Genomic DNA, 21,585 nt, shown 5'->3' with positions numbered 1-21,585 from the left:
GCTCTGACCAATATCCTGTACAGTTGTAATATGATCTCTCAATTACTATACTGAATGCACTAACTAATAAAGGCAAGCATACCAAACACCTTCTTCACTATACTGTCTACCTTCAAGGAACTATGCACCTGCGCCCCTAGGTCTCTTTGTTCAGCAACACTCCCCAGGACCTTACTATTAAGTATATAAGTTCTGCCATGATTTGCCCTTTCAAAATGCAGCACCTCACATTTATCCAAATTAACCTCCATCTGCCTCTCCTCGGCCCGCCTGATCAAAGTCCCATTGTACTCTGAAATAACTTTCCTGGTCGCCCACTACACTATCAATTTTGGTGTCATCTGCAAACTCACTAACCGTACCTCCCATGTTCACATCCAAATCATTTACCGAAATGATGAAAAGCAGTGGACCCAGTACTGATCTTTATGGCATACTGCTAGTCACAGGCCTCCTGTCTGAAAACAATCCTCTACCACCACATTCTGTTTCCTATCTTTGAGCCAGTTCTGTATCCAAATGGCTAGTCCTCTCTGTATTCCATGTGATTACTACTAATATTGATAATGGGTTCATCAAACTCATGTCTTCAACTGTCTTGCAGATACCTTTCATTCTGACACCTCCACAGCTTTATGTTTCTTGGATTTTCTCCTAAGCAGCTAAGGACTGTGCATGAACTGTTTTTGGAGATATTTATTAACAGCATCTGCTGCTTCAAACTTCTTTGAGTGAACCTGCTTCTGCCTCCAACTTGCTTGGTTGAGAAACTCAAGTCTTAGCAGATATATCCTCAAGTGATTTTCTACTGATTTTAGCTAAATGACACGATTTCCGGGAAATGCTGTATTTTGAACATTTATAGAGTCAGAGTCATGCAGCATGGAAACAAACCCTTCAGTCTAACCAGTATGCACCATCCATGTTCCCAAATTAAACTAGTCCTACTTGCCTGCACTAGGTCCATATCCCTCCAAACCTTTCCTAGTCATGTACTTATCCAAATGTCTTTTAAAATGTTGTAATTGTACCAGCATCCATCACTTTCTCTGGAAATTTGTCCCACACAGGCACCACACTGTGTAAAAAAAAAATTGCCCCTCATGTCCTTTTTAAAACTTTCTCTTCTCACCTTAAAAACATGCTCCCTAGTTTTGAACTCCCTGCCCTAGAGGGAAAAAAAATCTGACCTTCATAGAACTAAAAATGAAAATCCATTTCCCGCCATTTTAGAACCAAAGTTTTCAAAAAAATTATGTATTAAGAGCCTTCAACACACCAGCAAATTCTATGAATGCCAGAGTGACAACAAGCTTCTAGTGTCAGTTATTTTCATGGTCTGGCATTCCCAAGTAGCCTAGTTCTTTCCTCCCACAAACAGGTTTTTTTTCAGAACTGGTCTAATGGAGAAAATGTATAGGTCAGGTGGTCACTCTGACAGGAACAGTGTAGTAATCTTGCAAATATCAGTAATCCTTTCAGGTGTCAGTTAAGAGACTGAATTGTCAAAGTTCTCAAACCAAAAACAGAAAAACGTATACAAAAATAATTAAAGCAAATTTACAAAAACATAACCAGATTTCAAGATTTTAGTCCACAAAAGTTATTTTGGATGCTGTAGTGTTTCTTGTTAACAATGGTGGTGATAAATGTACATCATTGGATTTTGCTTGGTAATAAAGAAAGGAAATTGGCTCATCCTCTGATACCACATGAGGCTTCATTGAGCCAATGGTCATGAAGTAATTCATTATTGCCCTCTCCTAATTTCTATGGACCGCTGCTGAAAATGTAAGTTAAAAGGGGCTCAACCATGATACGACGCAATGTGCTGACACTGCTACTGGACCTGCACCTACCATGAATTACCGACTTCTGCAAGACGAAGAGAAAATTGGACAAAAAGGAAAAACAAAGAAAATTCTGTAAGCTCATTACTAGTAAACTTGAACTTTCAATTATGACAACTTGAAACATAATTTTATCGGGATGTGAGTTTGCTCGCTGAGCTGGAAGGTTAGTTTTCAGACGTTTCGTCACCATTCTAGGCAACATCATCAGTGAGCCTCCGACGAAGCGCTGGTGTTATGTCCCGCTTTCTATTCTCAAAACTCGTAATTTTATCAATTACATTTACAACACTATTAAGAGTCAATTTGCCTTACCAAACAGTCCAGGAGTCCAAATTGATCACAATGCAATGTGCATCTAAGCGTGCAGTCTGGAAATGCTTGAAAGAATGCTGATCTTTTGAGTTTTGACTGCAACCCTAAGAGTAAAAGACAGACAAAAAAAGGGACAAACAAAGCGTGACAATCTCCTAAGTTCTTAATCTTAATAGGTTTCAGGGTTACCTGCGTAATTTAATGGTCAATGGAGAATGGTCAAATTTTCACTGTTACTTGAACAAGTATCCAAATATCTTCAGCTATTGTCCAATATATCATCAAATTGCTTTTATCTTACAACTTACATGTGAAAAGTTGTCACAGAATTGTAAACAGCTAAAAATGGATGCCATTCCAAACAAGATATTAGGAAAGGTAAGAAAATAAACTTCACAGGAGAGAAGTATGAAATGTGGTGCACAATGTAAAGTGTTAGATCTTAAGAAGAAAAGATAGAGGCATAGAAGCAGAAAATTTAGATTGTTTGAAATATGGGCCTTGATTGGCTGAAGGCATAGCCAACAATTGAGAGACAAAGGGATAAGGAATTGCAGCATTGTTAGAGCAGAGTTCTGGAATGGGAAGTGTAGGGACAATAGAAGGTTACAGTGATACTGAGAATTTTACGGTCTAAGAGCCAAATGTAGGTCAACAAGGACAAGGATTGTAAAAATCATTAAATCATAGCGCTCAGAAGGGGATTTACAGATATTGTGCTCACACTGGTTCGTTCAAAGAGAAGTCATGATTTGTTCCACACCACCATTTTTTATTCTTACGTATTTGTTCATAGCTGGGCAAGGCCAATATTCATTGCCTGTTTGTACTGGAGGCTGTTGTGAGTCACTGTCTTAAACCACCAGAACTGATGTTGCGAGGAGGTTGTTAAGGAAGGTGCTTCATGATTTTGGTTTAGTGATAATGAAGGAAGAGTGATACATCTTCATTTCAAGATGGGGATTCACTTTGATGGGAACTGGTTGGTGTTCCTATTCATCTGCTTCTCTTGCTGTTCTAAGTGATGGTGGTCAATTTTTTAATTGTCTTTGGTTTTGGTGTGATGCCAGATGACTGGAGCATAGTTAATGAAATACTATTGATTAAAAAGAGAGAGGGGGATAGACTGAGTATTTACAGGCCAGTTATCCTAATCTCAATAATGGGCAATTTATTGGAAAAGATTCTGGTATATAAGATCATACTATAATTCAGAAAGATGCATATTAATCAAGGGCAGTCAGCAGGGAACACATTTAAGGCAAGTCATGTCTGGCTAATAGGTTGAATGTTTTTTAGGGAGGTAATAAAGTGGCTCCTTTGAGAAGTACATTTAATTTGGTCCAACGGGTATTAGCAAGGCTTTTGATAAGGTCCTGCACAGCATTCACGTCACAAAAGTAAAATGCCATAGAATCCAAGGCAAAATGATTCCACATTGACTCAGAGCTGCAAGGTAAAAGCTCATGGTCAATGGATGTTTTTCTGAGTAATTCCATTTTCTGTGGGGTTCCCCAGAACACTCTGCTAGATTCTTGCTTTTTGTGCTTATGTAATCAAATGATGTGGATTTGAACATAGGTAGTAAGATTATGAAGTTCACAGACAATACAAAAATTGGCCAGTGTTCATAAGGGAAAAAAAAGGTAGATTGCCAGAAGGTATCAATGAATGAATCAGGTGAGCAGAACAGAGCCTAGGGTTTGTCTTCTTTTGAACAAAGGGAGACATATTTGAAGTATATACACTTGAGAGATTTGTGAAGAGTAAGTAGGAATATCTCAAGCCCTTTGGTTCAGAGGTCCACAAATAAAAGGCAAGTATTAAAGGTAAAAGATAGGAAGTTGAGAGGAAATTTGAAGGCAAATTGTTTTCATACAAAGGATTTGGAACTCACGGACATACCCAGAGAATGTAATGGAGGGGTCTAGGTCTGCCTGCTAGATATGATTACGTGTATGACAACAGTATGATTTTGTCCAACTATTTTGTTGTAACTCCCCAGATGATTATACCATGTGCTTTACCAATGTTTAGGTCAATGCCAAGTAGTTTGCCTGGTTTCATTCTTATACAACTTTGCTGCAGTGGTTTGATAAACTGTGTGGCATCCAAAGCCATTGCAGATTAATTAAAATCAATTAAGAGTAAACAACATTGCTGTATGTCTGGAATCGCAAGCAAGGCCAGACAAGGTAAATACAGAAAAGTTTCTTTTCTGATAAATATTAGTGAACCAGATGGTTTTTCATGACCATCATTAATGCCTTTTTTTATTCCAAATTAATTTATTAACTGAACTTCTAAATTACTTCAGCTGTCATAGTTGAATTTCAATCCCTGTCTCTCATTTAGGATCCATGAACATTTTAAATTATATATACACAATCAGGTTTGACTACTTTTTCAGGCAGTGCTCTAAATCACAACAATCCTGATGAATCCTCTCAAACTTGTTCCCATCCTGGTGATGTCTCTACACTAAGGCTTTTACCTCCTTCCTAAAATATGGCGCCTAACCTGTGCAGAATACTTTGGGTTTCTTATAAAAACTGAGAAGTCATTGACCTCAAACTCGCATACAGAGGACATTAATGCAAACCACCTCTCGGTCTAAAAAATATTCAATCACTACCACAAAGTTTATTTTCACTGAGCCAATTCCGTGCCCACACTACCATTTTCCCCTGAATTTCATGAATTTGCAGCTCATAATAGCCATGTGGCATGTTGCAGAATGGCTCCCATTTTTACACACAAATCGCCAACTTCCCTATTATCTCAAAAAATCTAAACAAAGCTTGTCAGTCACAGCTTACTTTAATGAGTCTACTCTTCCTCTTCTTGACTAACCCAAGCTTGTCCAAACAGATATTTGTTTTATCCCTTACAATGTAAAGACTATATTTTTATCTTTCTTTATTTTTAATTGTGGACTGAAATGGGAAAAGGAATATTTAAAAGCTCAAGGATTGTGGAAAGGATGGCTACACTTTTTCAAAATTTCCCGACATACATAGTAAAGTGTTGTTTACACAGCTGTTTCCTCAAGCAATGGGGGAACAGTTAGCTGTAGATGTAGTTGTAGTTGTAAGAACAGAGTTGAAAAGCCCCATATACCAGACTGACAACTGATTACCATTCCCTAGGCCAACAACAAAGACCCTCTGTCTGCCAACAACTACATATTTGGCTCCCTGGTACAGAACAACTTGTGGACGCGAATGTTTTGGCAGAAGTCATTAAATCTGCAGAAAAAAAACGACCTCGAACTTGAAGAAAGCCAGCTTTCTTTATCAGTTACAATAGGCTATGGCTTTTTGCCAGCAAGTCAGAGAATTCATAAATGTGAACCACAAGTGCAAGTACCTGGAAGAGGAATATCAAAGAGCAGTAGGAACTGACAAGGTAGAAGGTTCATCTCAAAATTCTGTGGACAGGGACTAGTGAACAGGTTTTCTAATCTCTCCCCACTTCGTACATTCCATCCTATTTTTGTCCGACTATATTTGTATGTAAGGGAACTCTTATAGGGGTTTAGAGTGTTAAAGTTTTAACTCGCAGAGCTATAGGTAAATGGTTCATAATTGCTTGCTACAACAACAAAAAAAAGTTGCGGGAAAAACTCAGCAGGTCTGACAGCGTTTGTGAAGGGAAAAAAAATGAGTTAACGTTTTGGGTCTGGTGACCCTTCCTCAGAACTGATGGTGGCTGGGAAAATGTCAGTTTATATTCAGAAAAAAGGAGGGGGATGGGGTAGGGAGTAAATGATAGGATAAAGCCTAAAGAGAAAGAAGAGCAATTGTACAGACAAAGAGTTGATAATAATCAGGCTGGGAGGGTGAACAGTTGTTCATGGGGACTTGAGTGACTAACAACATGAGGTGTGTAAATGGCAGGCCTGGTGAGGTGAGTAGGGGGCTTGGACATCGGAGAGTTTAGGCCCTAAAATTATTGAACTTGATATTAAGCTACAGTTAGTATTTTTCTGTGAAAAATATTCTGTTAAGTACAGAAACCTGGTCTGTGCTTCCTGTCAACCTGGGTCTAAAAGATAGCTAAGTTGGGAAGTTATGCATATTTTTTCAAAAAATCTTTAACTTTTATGACAAATCTGGAAATAGCGAGGATTAATTTTGAGCATGCTATACCAGCAAGGCATAACAGTAAGGATTTTCAATAATTTCTCTGCTATAATATCATATCATATAATTTGACTGAACGGCAGTTTCCTGATTTATCGTTCTCTCATTTCTTGACTGATGATGTAACACTAGTAACCCTGCAACACTATTCCTCCATCCAGAAAGGATTGAAAAATTTTAATCTATCCCTCTGCCACATGCACTTAAATTTGTTCCAATAAACTGGGACGTATTTCAACCATACCAACAGACATCAATCAGCAATGCTTTGGAAACGAGGAAGTGAATAACCTACCATATATCTAGTTTCGCATCTGATAAAACTGCAGCTCGTTCAAAATGGACAAGCACTTCAAAATGACAGAGATAGTAAAGGGGTCTGGAAAAGGAGGGAGAAGTACAATTCCATATTACAAGCAAACACCTGTGCACTGTTAGCTGAGATGGACAAAGCAATTGGACAGAAAGATAAAACAGAATCCAAAGGAAATTGGTGGCACAGTTGTAGAAAGAGAAGCTTTTATTAGACATATTCTGACTACCGCTGGATAAGTAAGAATGAAATCAAGAAAAGAGAATCTTACCGAAGTGAGCAAGGGGAGAGAGACTTTTCTTAAAAGGAGTCTTCTATGTATAATATGTCAAAGGTGACAGAGATATCTCATTAGCAATTTCTTCTTTAGGGGTCATTTGATAAATGTGGTTATTTTCATTTACTCTTCCTCATGAGGCTCACAATATAAGCAAATATTTCTATTTACATTTCATCTTAAAAGTGAAATCTCAGGCAGTGCAACATTCTCAGTACTGAACTGGATCAGCCTTCATTTTTGTGTTCAAGTTCTAGAGTGAGACTTGAAACTGAAAGCATCTACCTCTGAGGCAACTATGCCACAGACAAAGCAAGAGCTATCATTTCTACCCACTTTTGAGAACATGCACCAGTGTTCATGATCCAATTTGCCTGGGTCTATCCATCGAAATTGAAGGACATGTTATAGGGTCACCAATTTTGCTTGTGGAGACCTTCAGTCTTGCACAACTTGGAATTCCTCCAAATACTGCAACCATTATACTTGTATATTTCAATCCCTGTTCACCAGGAAAATTATAGGGCAGGTTTTTGCTGGTTCTATAAATCTGCAACTCCTTCTTTTCTTTACCATTTAGCCTAAATCTGCATCATTTATTTACAAACCCATCTGCCATCTGAAAAAGTTTCTCCTTCTTTAGCCAAGCCCTGAACAGCAGAACACAGCAAGGGGAAGACCATGTGTCGTTCAATTGTAAAGGGTTGTGGGGGAAGTGGTTCAAAATCAAGCTGACAATGACAGTGCTCAGTCCCCATATTAAACAAAGTCTTATGCAGTGTGGTGATGATGGAGATTTGCAACAAGCACAAGACTGTGAACCTCGAAAGCCCTAGTGATGATGGAGATTTGCAACAAGCACAAGACTGTGAACCTCGAAAGCCCTAGTCAATATTCTGCTCACAAGTGACAGATGTATAAACTCATCAGAAACCTGTGTTAGGGTAGGAGTGTCTTTGGTCAGCCGCAACTGTGACTAAATATTCCTTTTCTGAATACCATCTGCCCACCGCAAATGGTGAAGGAGCTAAAAAAAAGACAAAGATTTAGACCATCATTACTCTTCCAAATTTAATCACCTCACATTTATCCCCACATCACACTTCATCTTCCACACATTTGCCTCTCACTCAGTTTGATAAAATCACATTGAATCATTTCTGCATCCTCCTCACAATTCACGCTTTCAACCAGCTTTGTGTTGTGGTTAATGTGTTGATGATTGTCTCCAGATCCTCCTCTATTCCACCCGTTTAACTAAGCAAGTTATTCAAACTTTGCCTAGGTTAAAAGGCAGCATCACTTTAGCAATAAGTCATGACTGCCTTGGGCACAAAACCAGTGGCATTCATAAGTTGATGAGGATTGGAAGAAAAGTGACAATGAATGATTGCAGAATTTCAAGCTCTAAACAATCAAGAGTTATCTCATAAAATTAATTTTAGCTTGAGACAAGTCAATAAAGGTGTGAATTGTAATGGTATGTGAAATGAATAGGTTTGGTGAGACAAACACTGATTATTTCATGAACAGTGTGTTACTTAAATGGAAAAAACTGCAGAAAACTGCTTGGAGGTGTTTATGCGCAAAACATTAAGTGAGCACATAGGTACAGCAAGTAATCACTGTGACCACATCTGGAATACTGCAAGCAATTTTGATCCCCTTATTTAAAAAAGGAAAAAATTCATTTCACTGGGGACAGTTCAGAGAAGGTTCAGTATGAGTATTCTAGCTACGGAAGGATTGTCTTATAAGCAAAGGTTAAACAGCATGGTATTATACTCATTGGAATTTAGAAGAATGAGAGTTGATCTATTGAAACATACAGGATTCTCAAGGGGCTAGACTGGGTAAATGCAGAAAAGGTGCTTCCCCTTGTGAGAAAGTTTAGCACCGGAGGGCTTGGTCCCATAGTTTACGGAGCACAAATTTAAGACTGAGATGAGAAGGATATTTTTCTTTCAAAAGGTTGAGAGTCTTTGGAGCTCCTTGTGTATATTAAGGGCTGAAGTAGATTTTTGATCAGTAGGGTAATCAAGGGTTATGGGCACAGGGCAGGAAAGTGGGCATGATGCATGTGGGATCAGTTATGATCATATTGAATGGCAGAGCAAATTCATAGGGCTAACAGCCTACTCCTTTTAAAATTGTTTTATGGCTTAGTCATCCTATGAATTGAACTTTCAAATACAAATTAATTCTGTATAAGAAGGGTTTAGATTTAGATAAAATATTTTAACATTTTATGCTGCTCACCTGGTACCCACATTTCAGACACATCCAAGTATTTGATGAAGCACCACGCTTTTCATCATGTACTTTCAAACTTCTGACACACTCTGTGCAAATTGACCAGTGGTTTTGAGTAACTGCCTTCTTCACTTGGATCAGATCTACTGCGCCTCCAATATGCTGGCAGGTAGAACCTTAAAACATAGTCAAATATATGGAATTTAGAAAACACAAAAATCTACTTTATATCTAAATTTTGCTTTGATTTAGTTTATAGCAAGTTGAAATACACTTACGTAATACAAACCCTAAATGGTATACATTACACCTGCAGTGCATTGGCAAGTTCCTTTCTAACAATTCAAACTGTTGCTTAAAAGACAACTGCAGTAATAATCAAACACTTCATTTTAGCTTCAACTTACGCTCTGCGTGTGCAGCATAACAAACCACACAAGACTACATTTGGTTCTCTTCAGGAAAAGATGCAGATCTGTTTCACTACAATGCAAACCCCAAATCATTTATGGATCACATATGCACATGATGGAGGCAATGTTTAAATTGTTCTTATTAATATGTACATATTTTCATGTGTACATATGCTCTGATTTTAAATTATAAATCCACCATTACAAGACAATTGCACCTAGAACAGCCCTCCCCTTCACACAATCAAAATTTGAAAACCACGATCTACTGAAGAAAATATAGCAGAGAAACAACCAAGTTTAATGGATGTAAAAGTACAGAAGACAAGGACTAGAGATGGCCAGTTTAGACAATATCCATTAGCTGCACTAAATTTCTAACTAGACAATGGGTAATAGTAAAAAAGATGCACATTTTAGTGGTGCAGTGTTGTAAAGCAGACAAAAATTGCACCCAAGACTGCTTTGTCCTTCAAATACCTAGACTGTGGTACAAGTACATAAAACAACACTGAAACTAACTTTGTGATATCAAAATGTTATATAAGCAGTTTAACTGTAAACAGTGTTGGTTTAAAACTAATTCTGGCTACTGGTGCAAATCAAACTTGATGACAGAGTGGTCACAAATGGACCTTTTAATGCATATTTTATCGTGCACATTGCATTACGAAAGACTTATTAAATCAACATACAGGAGGAAGAGGCCAATTCTGTGGAAAGACAGAAGTCAATGATACAATTTTCACTTGCTTATAAGCAACTCATGTCAATTTTCTATCACAGATGCTTGTTGATCTGCTATGCATTTTGAACAATCTCTGTTTGTATTTTAAATTCAGTTACTTCAAAGTAACAATGAACAACCATTAGAACGTATCAGAGATAATGGGAACTGCAGACGCTGGAGAATCCAAGATAACAAATTGTGGAGCTGGATGAACACAGTAGGCCAAGCAGCATCTTAGGAGCACAAACGCAGACATTTTGGGCCTAGACCCTTCATCTAGGCCCGAAATGTCAGTTTTTGTACTCCTAAGATGCTGCTTGGCCTGCTGTGTCCATCCAGCTCCACACTTTGTTATCTCTTAACCACAAGAATGTCATACTTTTAGTGTCACATGAGCTACAAGCTTGAATAGAAAATTTTAAAGACCTGCAGGTCTTTAAGCAGCACACCTAAATCAGTAATGTTAAAACCTAAAGCTTTACAGAACAACTGAGACATTACAAGGGATTAATGCACCAAGTTTACTGAAATGTTACAATTTAAAATGTGCATTAGTACATGGGAGAGGCTTACTCTCAAAGTAGGCATTGATCAGAGGAAGGGCAATTCAGCAAGATTTGTAACTTGCCTTTATAAAAACCTTCAGTAGTGCTCATGATGAATACTCAATTGCAATTTGCACTGGTTTTGTCTTTTATTCAATTCTATGCAATAATCTTCCCAACCATGAAAAATATCACTAAATAAAAATAAAAACTATCTTACCTGTGACTTCATCAGAAGAATCATCATCTTGATATCTCGCAGGCCTTCTGCACTTTTTCGTCATTTCGCCATTACATCGGGAAGATGGGTCTTTCACCCTCATCTGTCACTGATAATTTAAAATGCCACATGAATAGATTCACAAGAGAGCACAGGTACAAGAAACTGAACACAGAGTCAGTGAATAAATTTTTAAATTAAAATCTAAGACCCAGAATGCAGGGCTGTTTAAAGTTTCAAAGAATGGGCTTGAGATCACAGCTTTTTCAGAACATCAGAGCAAAATAACTTGAGGGCAAGAACAAAGATTATTCATTTACAACGCTCTGTGATAGCAGTCCCACTTAACATCCAAGTGTGGCTATAGCATGAGAATGTAAAGAAACACAGTTTATTTGAATTCAATGCAATTCTTTGACAACACTTGCAAAACTGATCCATCACAAAGTAGAATTATACAATTCCACCTCAGAAAAGTATGTTTAACTGTATTATCATAAACAAATAAGCACAGATAAAACAATTAGATACTTTTTCATAAATAAAAACAAAAAATACAATTGTTGCTCAAAGATAATGGGAACTGCATAAGGGATCTGATGAAGGGTCTAGGCCCGAAACGTCAGCTTTGGTGCTCCTGAGATGCTGCTTGGCCTGCTGTGTTCATCCAGCTTCACAGTTTATTATATTGTTGCTCAAAGGTTGTCCAGCACCTTTAGGATGGAACTGACAATTACTACAGGCTTGCAATTGCTGAACGTGTCAATTGCAGGCAAATTTAGTGAAGCCACATGACTGGCAAGAGGAAAAAATTATTACATGACCAATAACAAAAGCTAAAGGTGTCTCTTTTTTCACGTTGCAATGCTAACTTTAAACATGTTTTTGTTTCTCCCAAATGCCATGATTTATCAGTTTTACATTGTATATCAAGAAGTAAAATAAAATCAGAAGAATCGGTAAAAATCAGGTAGCTCCAACTAGTCATGGCGAAGCTTAAATTTTGGGCTTTTACTCCCGCCCCCATACATACATTAACCGCTTTCGTACCATTAGATTTAGAAATTGATTCAACTGAGTATTTTTTTCCCCCAAATCTAAATTGGTATGGACTCGTTTAATAAACGTATTCCTCAAGCTCTAAGAAATTCCAGGGACGTGTAACTATGGCAACTTATATCCAAAGTTGGAACATTTGTTGCACTATTTTTAAATCCCAAGAAATCGTCATAGTTGATATTTAGTACGTTTTTGTTTGGCGAAGTTTTATCACAAAGTTAATTTTGCAAAAAAAAAGCTACAATTTGTACAAGTCCCGTCATGGTGACGCGCTTTCATAACAATCCTCTTCGCGCAAAATGAAGTTTCCATATTATATCTATTTGCAGTTTTAGCAGCAGTGCTGGAGACGATAACATCTTAATAGTGGAGCTGACCCGGGGCATAAAACTAAATTTAACTGCAAACCCCCACAGCAACCATATTTCAACTTATGGTGCTTAAAAAAAGGACTGCATCCAAATAGCACTCAACCAGTGTAAACGGTGCACACAAAACATGGTTAAGATTTAACAGCATGGAGGTGGAGGAGCACAGCAGGCCAGGTAGCATCAAAGGAGCACCAGCTTTTGTGCTCCTGAGATGCTGCTTGGCCTGCTGGGTTCATCCAGCCTCACATTTTATTACCAAAGTTGACGTTTCGGGTCAGGACGCTTCTAGATTTCTCCGCAATGTTGCGAGCAGAGACTCCAAACATTAACTTGCTGTCTCTCCAAGGACGCTGTCTGACCCGCTGTGATCTTCAGCATTTGTAGTTTTCAGTATCTATTTTAAGACAGTAGTTTATTTACGGGAAGACAGTAACTGTTCAGAAGACGCGGGCCTTGCTCGCAGGCTTTTGAATACTCATTGAGTGAATTTGCGACACTTGCTCTCGAACCTTTTGGATTGGTCTGTCTCACACACTCTCGGCTCTCGAAACGGGTTAGCACCTGAAATGGTAACAGTTGGCGCGGGGATGCGGTATGAAGACGGTGGGCTTGGCGGTGTTCGGGAGAAAGGCGGAAGGGAAAGCCTCTAGCCGCTGCCCTTCCAGCAGCTTCAATATGCAGAACCCGGCGGACCAGCACCAAAACTTGCAACGGCCGCAAATCCCAGCTACTGACTCTTGAGGTGCCCGGAAGTCAGCGATACTAACACCCCTTCCTCCTTATTAAACTTAATTTTTTACCGGTCAGAGGGTGAGACCTCCAGCTGATTTCCGTAACCGAATACGTGGGGATTGTGAGTGAGAGCGCATGTGCTAGTTTTCACTTTTCCCTTCCCCCATCGGAAAGACGGTTCCTACTATCTCGGTTACTTTAACCTTGGTGGCGGTTGGACTTAGAACGTTGGTCCGGGTCTCGAGAGCGTCTTGGTCTCGCAGCATGTCTCGTGTATTGGGTTTCGTCTCGGCGCTACTATTGCGGGCGGTGTACCGGGGCTCGGCAGTCGAGGTCTGCCGACAACTCAGAAACCAACGGCCTCTTTCTTGGGGTGAGTGAGGAGGGTTGGAACGTTAACTCTATTTTCTCTCCACAGATATCTGCCGAGTTTCTCCAGCAGTTTCTGTTTTTGTTTGTTTCGGATTACCATGTTCAATTCGTTCTATATTTTACCCCCAACCACGGGCGGGCCGAGATGGTGTGTGGTGTTGAAAGCGAGCATTTCAAGTGGATCGTTTTCTTTTTCCCCACTGGGAAATGTCAAAAGCTGTGTGGACTTGATGAACATCTTGGCAGAACGTTTCAATCCGTGCATTTCAGCACATTGTCCAAACTGCCACTCCCATTAGAGCAAAAAAGCAAAGGATTGCGGATGCTGGTAATTTGAATTAAAATAGAAAATGTTAGAGAAACTCAGTGGATCAAGTAGCCCCTCCCTACCTCCCCACCTATCTTCTTTTCTCTCCATCTTCGGTCCGCCTCCCCCTCTCTCCCTATTTATTCCAGTTCCCTCTCCCCATCCCCCTCTCTGATGAAGGGTCTAGGCCCGAAACGTCAGCTTTTGTGTCTCCTGAGATGCTGCTTGGCCTGCTGTGTTCATCCAGCCTCGCACTTTATTATCTTGGAATTCTCCAGCATCTGCAGTTCCCATTATCTCGGATCAAGTAGCATCTGTGGAAAGAGAAACAATTAACGCTGGTCTGGATTAAAAGTGTACCCATTCACCTTCTGATAGCCTCCATGCTGGAGACTCTTGGACAGAGGCCTCCTTTTCGTACGATCATCTAGGACAAGAGACAATAGACAATAGGTGCTGGAGTAGGCCATTCGGCCCTTCGAGCCGGCACCACCATTCATTATGATCATGGCTGATCATCCACAATCAGTATCCTGTTCCTGCCTTATCCCCATAACCCTTGATTTCACTGTCTTTAAGAGCTCCATCTATCTCTTTCTTGAAAGTATCCCGAGAGTTGGCCTCCACTGCCTTCTGGGGCAGAGCATTCCATATATCCACCACTCTCTGGGTGAAGAGGTTTTTCCTTAACTCTGTTCTAAATGGCCTACCCCTTATTTTTAAACTGTGTCCTCTGGTTCTGGACTCACCCATCAGTGGAAACATGCTTCCTGCCTCCAGAGTATCCAATCCCTTAATAATCTTATATGCCTCAATCAGATCCCCTCTCATCCTTCTAAACTCGAGTATACAAGCCCAGTTGCTCCAACCTTTCAACATATGATAGTCCCGCCATTCCAGGAATTGACCTCGTGAACCTATGCCGCACTTCCTCAATAGCAAGAATGTCCTCCCTCAAATTCGGAGACCAAAACCGCGCACAATACTCCAGGTTTGGCCTCACCAGGGCCCTGTACAGCTGCAGAAGGGCCTTTTTGCTCCTATACTCAATTCCTCTTGTTATGAAGGTCAGCATGCTCTTAGCTTTCTTCACTGCCTGCTGTACCTGCATGCTTGCTTTCATTGACTGATGTACAAGAACACCTAGATCTCATTGTGCTTCCCCTTTACCTAACTTGACTCCATTGAGATAGTAATCTGCCTTCCTGTTCTTGCCACCAAAGTGTATAACTGCACATTTATCCACATTAAACTGCATCTGCCATGCATCCGTCCACTCACCTAGCCTGTCCAAGTCACCCTGTATTCTCATAACATCCTCCTCACATTTCATACTGCCACCCAACTTTGTCTCATCAGCAAATTTGCTAATATTACTTTTAATGCCTTAGTCTATATCATTAATATATATCATAAACAGCTGTTGTCCCAGCACTGAACCTTGTGGTACCCCACTGGTCACTGCCTGCCATTCTGAAAGGGACCCATTTATCACTACTCTTTGCTTCCTGTCAGCCAGCCAATTTTCAATCCAACTCAGTATTTTGGCCCCAATACCATGTGCCCTAATTTTGTTCACCAATCTCCTATGCTTTCTGAAAGTCCAGGTACACTATATCCACTGGTTCTCCCTTATCTGTCTTCATAGATACATCCTCAAAAAATTCCAGAAGATTAGTCACGCACGATTTCCCCTTCATAAATCCATGCTGACTCTGACCTATTCTGTTACTGCTATCCAAATGAGTCGTAATTTCATCTTTTATAATTGACTCCAGCATCTTTCCCACCTCTGATGTCAGGCTAACTGGTCTATAATTTCCTGTTTTCTCTCTCTCTCTCTCTCTCTCTCCTTTCTTGAAAAGTGGGACAATATTTCCACCCTCCAATCTGCAGGAACTGATCCTGAATCTATAGAACCTTGGAAAATAATTACCAATGCGTCCACAATTTCTAGAGCCACCTCCTTAAGTACCCTGGGATGCAGACCATCAGGTCCCGGGGACTTATCGGCCTTCCGACCTAACAGTCTATCCAACACCATTTCCTGCTTAATATAAATACCCTTCAGTTCGTCCATTACCCTAGGTCCATCAGCCACTATTGCATCTGGGAGATTGCTTGTGTCTTCCCTATAGTGAAGACAGATCCAAAGTACCTATTCAACTCTTCTGCCATTTCCTTGTTCCCCATAATAAATCCACCTGTTTCGGACTTCAAGGGCCCAATTTTAGTCTTAACCATTTTTTGTTCTTTTCACATATCTAAAAAAGCTTTTACTATCTCCTTTATATTTTTGGTCAGTTTTCCTTCATAGCTCATTTTTTGTCTGGGTATTGCCTTTTTAGTTATCCGCTGTTGCTCTTTAAAAGCTTCTCAGTCCTCTGGCTTCCCACTCATCTTTGCTATGTTATACTACTTCTCTTTTATCGTTATACAGTCCTTAACTTCCCTCGTCAGCCACGGCCGCCTCTGCCTCCCCTTAGGATCCTTCTTCCTCTTTGGAATGAACTGATCCTGCACCTTCTGCATTATATCCAGAAATACCTGCCATTGTTGTTCCACTGCTATCCCTGCTAGGGTATTGTACCATTGAACTTTGGCCAGCTCCTCCCTCATAGCTCCATAATTCCCTTTGTTCAACTGCAATACTGACACTTCCGATTCTCCCTTCTCCCTCTCAAACTGCAGAATAAAACTTATCATATTATGGTCACTACCTCCTAATGGCTCCTTTACTTTGAGGTCCCTGATCAAATCTGGTTCATTGCACAACACCAGATCCAGAATTGCCTCCTCCCTGGTGGGAATTCAGTTGCTGAGATGATCGTCTAGAAAAACTTCCACAAATGTTTCCTTAGCAATATCACACTGCTTCTTGTTACTGAGCCAACTTTGAGTCTGCTGTTTGTTATATGGGCTTGAACTTTGACAAACAGTATGGATGGGTCGTTATCCATGTCTGCCACATCAACTGCATTACCCTCATCACCCTCTCCATAGCTCATTGAAACCTGAAGCAAATGTAGTTAAACACGATGTACCCATCTCAAATCCTTTCTGGCTGTTGTAGAAACAAGCAGCAAGAGTTTGCTATTTGACTTTTGAGTCTGCTCTGCTGTTAATGAGATGACAACAACCTTCTTCCCCTCCTGCACTCCACCCCCCCCCCCCAACCAAAACCCCAGTAATCTCACCCGCTTTAGTAACAAGAATCTGTCAGCCTGTGTCTTGAAAATATTCAATGACTCTCTTCAAGCATTATTTCAGGAAGTATCCTTAAGGCACTCAACCCTCAGAAAAAACTTGCCTCATCTCTGGTTTAACTGTGGTGCCCCTTATTTTTAAACAGTGACCTCTAGTTCTTGATTCTTCTGTAAGAAATACCCCCCTCACATCTAATCTGATTTTGGAGGTGCTGGTGTTGGACTGGGGTGGACAAGGTCAGAAATCAAATGACACCAGGTTATTGTCCAATGGGTTTATTTGTTTGAATATAACTTAGTGTCATGTGATTTCTGACCACATTTAATTTGACAAGACCCTTCAAGGTATTATACTACTGAATCAATCACTTTTTTGCTTGAGTAAGACGAGTAGCTTCTTACTCAATGTTCCCTCTAAACAACATAGTTGCACATCTGTTTAGAAGTTCTATGCGTGCCAACAGTTTTCACAACACTGAATTCCAGTTCAGAACCTGCTGCCACACAGACCTTTCAAGTTTTGAGCAATGGAAAAAATGGAGGGAATGGTGATCTTATTCTAGTAAATTCCATTGGATATAAGCCTAGTCTGTCCAGACTGTTTTCTTAAAGATAACCATCAGCCCTTTCCAGATATTAGCCTAGTAAACCTGCTCTTAACTGCTTCCAAAGCATTTATGTCCTCCCTTAAATAAGGATCAGTGTTGTACATAGTACTCCAGATGTGATCTCATCAATGCCCTGGAAAACTGAAGCATAGCCTCCCTTTTTATTCCATTTGTTTTTTTTAATCAGTTGCTGCATCTGCATACTAACCTTTTTGAGGGTTAAACTTGAGGACGCCCAGGCAATCTCTTACTTTTCAACATGCTTTTTTTCAGTATTTCTGTCAAAATGGACAATTTTACATTGTACTCCAACTGCCAGATGTTTGTCCATTCACTTAACCATTCTATATCTTCCTTATGTCATCTTTACAATTTTCATACCTAGTTTACATTGTCATCAGAAAATTTGGTGATCATATCTCCATGACTTCAGGGGGTTGGGGGGTGGGGTAGAGCGGGAAGTGGGCAATGGCCTAGTGATATTATTGCTGGACTGTTAATCTAGAGACCCAGATACTGTTTTGGAGACCCAGGTTCAAATCCCACCATGGCAGATGGTGGAATTTGAATTCAGTTTTAAAAAAAAAAATCTGGAATTAACAGTCTAATGATGACCATGAATACATTGTCGATTGCCGGGTAAAACCCATCTAATTCACTAATGCCCTTTAGGGAAGGAAACTGCCATCCTTCCCTGGTCTGTCATACATGTGACTCCAGACTCTCAGCAATGTGGTTGATTCTCAACTGCCCCCTGGGCAATGAATGCTGCCCAGTCAGCGACACCCTCATCCCATGAAAGAATAAAGGACGAGTCATTTGCATAAATTGTAAGGGTTGATGTTTCATTACTGATCCCTATAGTATACTAATTACATCTTGACAGCTGAAAAAGGTACATTTATGCCTACTCTTCATGTTTGCTAGCCAATCATTTGTCCTTGCCAATATGTTACTCTCATACTGGAAATATAAGTACATTACATCTATCAGTTCCCATCATCCACAGTATGTTACTTCCTCAAGAACTTTAATAGATTCGTTAAACATGATTTCCCTTTTCCAAAACCATTTTGATTCTTCCTATTTACCTTGAATTTAACCAGTTACCCTTCTATGATGACTTCGGTGATAGCTTTTGATGTTTTTTCCATGACTTATATGTTGAGCTAGTTGGCTTGCAGTTTCCAGCTTTCTGTCTCCCTATTTTTGAGTAAGAGTTAAATTTTTGCTACCTTTCAATCTAATCAACATTTGCCCAAGTGACAGTTACTTTTAGTGTGAATCATCGTTTCTAAAAGGTTTCCCGCCACTGAGATGGAACTGCCTGGCAAACAGTTGCTTGGTTTATTGTTGCACCCTTCCTTGAACAAAGGCATAACATTTGCATGTCTCAAGTCTGTTAGCTCCGTTCCTGTATCTAGAGGTTTGGAAAATTATGGCCAGTGTTTCTTCAATTGTCTCCCTTATTTCTCCCATATCCTTGGACATATTCTGTGACTTATAAGTATGGCTAAAACAATGCCTTCTCAAATTTTAGACCATCAAGCATATGCAATACATTCGCTTTCTTTATGACTTGGACAGATCTTTCTCCTTGGTAAAATAGATGCGAACTGTTCATTTAGTACCTCAGCCATGCCCTTTTTTTCTCCTTATGTAAATCTCCTTTTAGGTTCCTAATTAGCCTCACTCTTCTAAAGACATATATTTCTCTCTTTGGTTGCCAGATATTTGTCATACTCTTTCTTTGCTTTTTTACACTTGTTTTTCCACTTCCCTTTTTAGCCCTCTATATACAGCCTAGTTCTCAATATGGCACCTGTCCTAAAAATCCATTTTATGGATCTTACTGTATCTGTTTTGTTCTCATTTATTTCCCCTATTTTTTTCCTCCCTCATGGCAATCCCCTTGACTAATAAGTGAACTATCTCCTGTCTACTAACAATCCATCGCTCAGAGTTTTTGTGTGCCAATATTTGATTCTAATTTGCCTGGGCCAGGTCCGTTCTCACCCCATTTAAAGTGACCCTCTGCCAATTAATTGTTTTTTTTTTAATTCTCTGGACTATTCTTTGTCCTTTTCTGTAGCTAACCTGCATTATGTTACATAAAGTTCACTGTTTTCCCCTAAACATTCCCCTACTGATACTTGATACATTTGACCCACTTCATCAGTTATAACCAGATCCAGTAACATCTCTTTCTTAAGAGATAGGAGGAACTGCAGATGCTGGACAATCTGAGACAACAGCACGTAGAGCTGGATGAACATAGCAGGCCGAGCAGGAAAGCTGACCTTTTGGGCCTAGACCCTTCTTCAGAAATCTCTTTCTTATTTCACTGGAAACATATGGCAGCAAATTTTTTCATGATCATACCTCAAACTCTTCTATAATAATTATTATCCCAGCTATCACTAGGATATCAAATGTCCCACATTATAAGTAATCTAATTCTTGGATTCCTGTGCCAACCCCTTGCAGATTTGCTTTTCTGTATCTTTCTTACAATTTAGTGACCTATAGAATGTATCCAGCAATGCAGTGGTACTTCTGCTTCTTGCAGTGATGTTTACAAAGCAGCTGTTGAATTTTTCTTAAATTGTGGCAACAGTTACATTGCAAAAACCGAATTAACTGGCTGCAAAAGCACTTTGAAACATCTCAGAATTGCAAAAGATATATAAATGTAAATTATTTTTCTGTGGAAAACTGTAGAGCCAGAACTAAATGGGGTTTGAGGAAAATAACTATATATTTGCATCTCTTCTTACTGTAAAATGTGCAGTATTGCAGAGTTTTAAAATGATGGTCAGTTCATATGATTATTTCATGAACATTGTGGTGCAAGGCTAAGGATGTGATACTGAGGCAAAGAAACAAAAGGTGTAAATGCTTATGCCCAAGTAGAGAAGGGGAAATTCTTGGAAAATTTTGATAGAGGAGAAATTCTACTGAGAAGTGTAACAAAAAGGAGAGGCCTAAACCGTATTTGGCTGTGCAGTACTGATGGATGATCTCTTACTGCAGAGCCCCCTGCCCTGCCCTGCCTGACGTCCTCCACTTCCAGTGGCAGTAGCACAGTCATCCTCATTATTACATGCTTGAACGAAAATAAAAGCCAGGTTTAATTTGAAAACTACAGACTTTGCTTTAAAATGTCAAGTAGACAGACACGAGTCCGTACACCTCAAGTTTGCATTGAGCTTTATTGAAAGAACAGCAGGATAGAAAATCAATGCAATTTGTAAAGCTTGGTCGTTTCCCTTTTAATTCTAATTAGGTTAGATCTGACTATCACATGGCATTGGCTTGAGTTTGAATTGAGTCTGAGCTTGATTGGTGTGTATTGTTCATGCACTGGGCATTATCTTTGAAATGAGATGCAGTTCTCCAGGTATGAAAGATGTTCAGCAGTATGGTAAAAAGGATGCAATTCTAAAGGGTGTGAGTAGACTTTGGATCTTGTATTGCTTTTGGGCACTGCAAAGCACTCTATCAATCCACAAATGCCAATTTTAGTTTATTGCTAGATTAACGAGACCTAATTACATTTTTGTTGTATTTTGCATAGCACTTGGACTCTGTGACATCCAGTGCTGTTTACTAGCCTAATTTTTTCTAACTAGACTTATTTTTAACCTAACTAATATGTAATCTTCATCCTGACCCTAAGCCCTTAAATCTTAGATCAAGGACAAAAATGAGAATGTTAATCCTGAACTTTATTCCAACTCCTAATTGTTAGAGAACAGCCCAGCCCCCTTCAGATCTATCAAAGAGATAGGGTCTAGGCTAACTTTTATCTTGTTTAAAGGCATGTATAAGGTACTGTGCTCCAGAGATAATTTGATTAGTTACACCTC

The 21,585-nt window shown here is 39.5% G+C and overlaps 2 protein-coding genes across 10 annotated transcripts in view; one reads left to right on the top strand and one right to left on the bottom strand.

Annotated features, from left to right (window-relative positions):
- The window catches only part of usp45 (ubiquitin specific peptidase 45), a 127,746-nt gene extending 113,893 nt beyond the window's left edge, over nucleotides 1-13,853 (bottom strand). For 2 of the 9 annotated variants that reach the window (XM_048530844.2, XM_048530847.2), the window contains exons 1-4: nucleotides 12,748-13,848; nucleotides 11,062-11,170; nucleotides 9,160-9,329; nucleotides 2,166-2,269 (exon numbers count right to left, since the gene is read on the bottom strand). In XM_048530844.2, coding sequence (XP_048386801.1) covers nucleotides 2,166-2,269; nucleotides 9,160-9,329; nucleotides 11,062-11,164 — 377 coding nt within the window. In that variant the 5' untranslated portion in view covers nucleotides 11,165-11,170; nucleotides 12,748-13,848. Of the gene's footprint in view, nucleotides 1-2,165; nucleotides 2,270-9,159; nucleotides 9,330-11,061; nucleotides 11,171-12,747 lie in introns of those variants that run through there. The other 7 variants (XM_048530851.2, XM_048530850.2, XM_048530845.2 and 4 more) reach the window with 7 other exon arrangements.
- Nucleotides 12,782-21,585, top strand: part of tstd3 (thiosulfate sulfurtransferase like domain containing 3) — a 27,194-nt gene continuing 18,390 nt past the window's right edge. Inside the window, exon 1 of the mRNA XM_059645345.1 lies at nucleotides 12,782-13,596. Within this exon, the coding sequence (XP_059501328.1) occupies nucleotides 13,488-13,596 (109 nt within the window). The 5' untranslated portion in view covers nucleotides 12,782-13,487. The remainder of the gene's footprint in view (nucleotides 13,597-21,585) is intronic.

The sequence above is a fragment of the Stegostoma tigrinum genome, chromosome 4 (assembly GCF_030684315.1).
Source record: "Stegostoma tigrinum isolate sSteTig4 chromosome 4, sSteTig4.hap1, whole genome shotgun sequence".
Classification (NCBI taxonomy): domain Eukaryota; kingdom Metazoa; phylum Chordata; class Chondrichthyes; order Orectolobiformes; family Stegostomatidae; genus Stegostoma; species Stegostoma tigrinum.
This window is presented reverse-complemented; position numbering and strand designations above follow the sequence as displayed.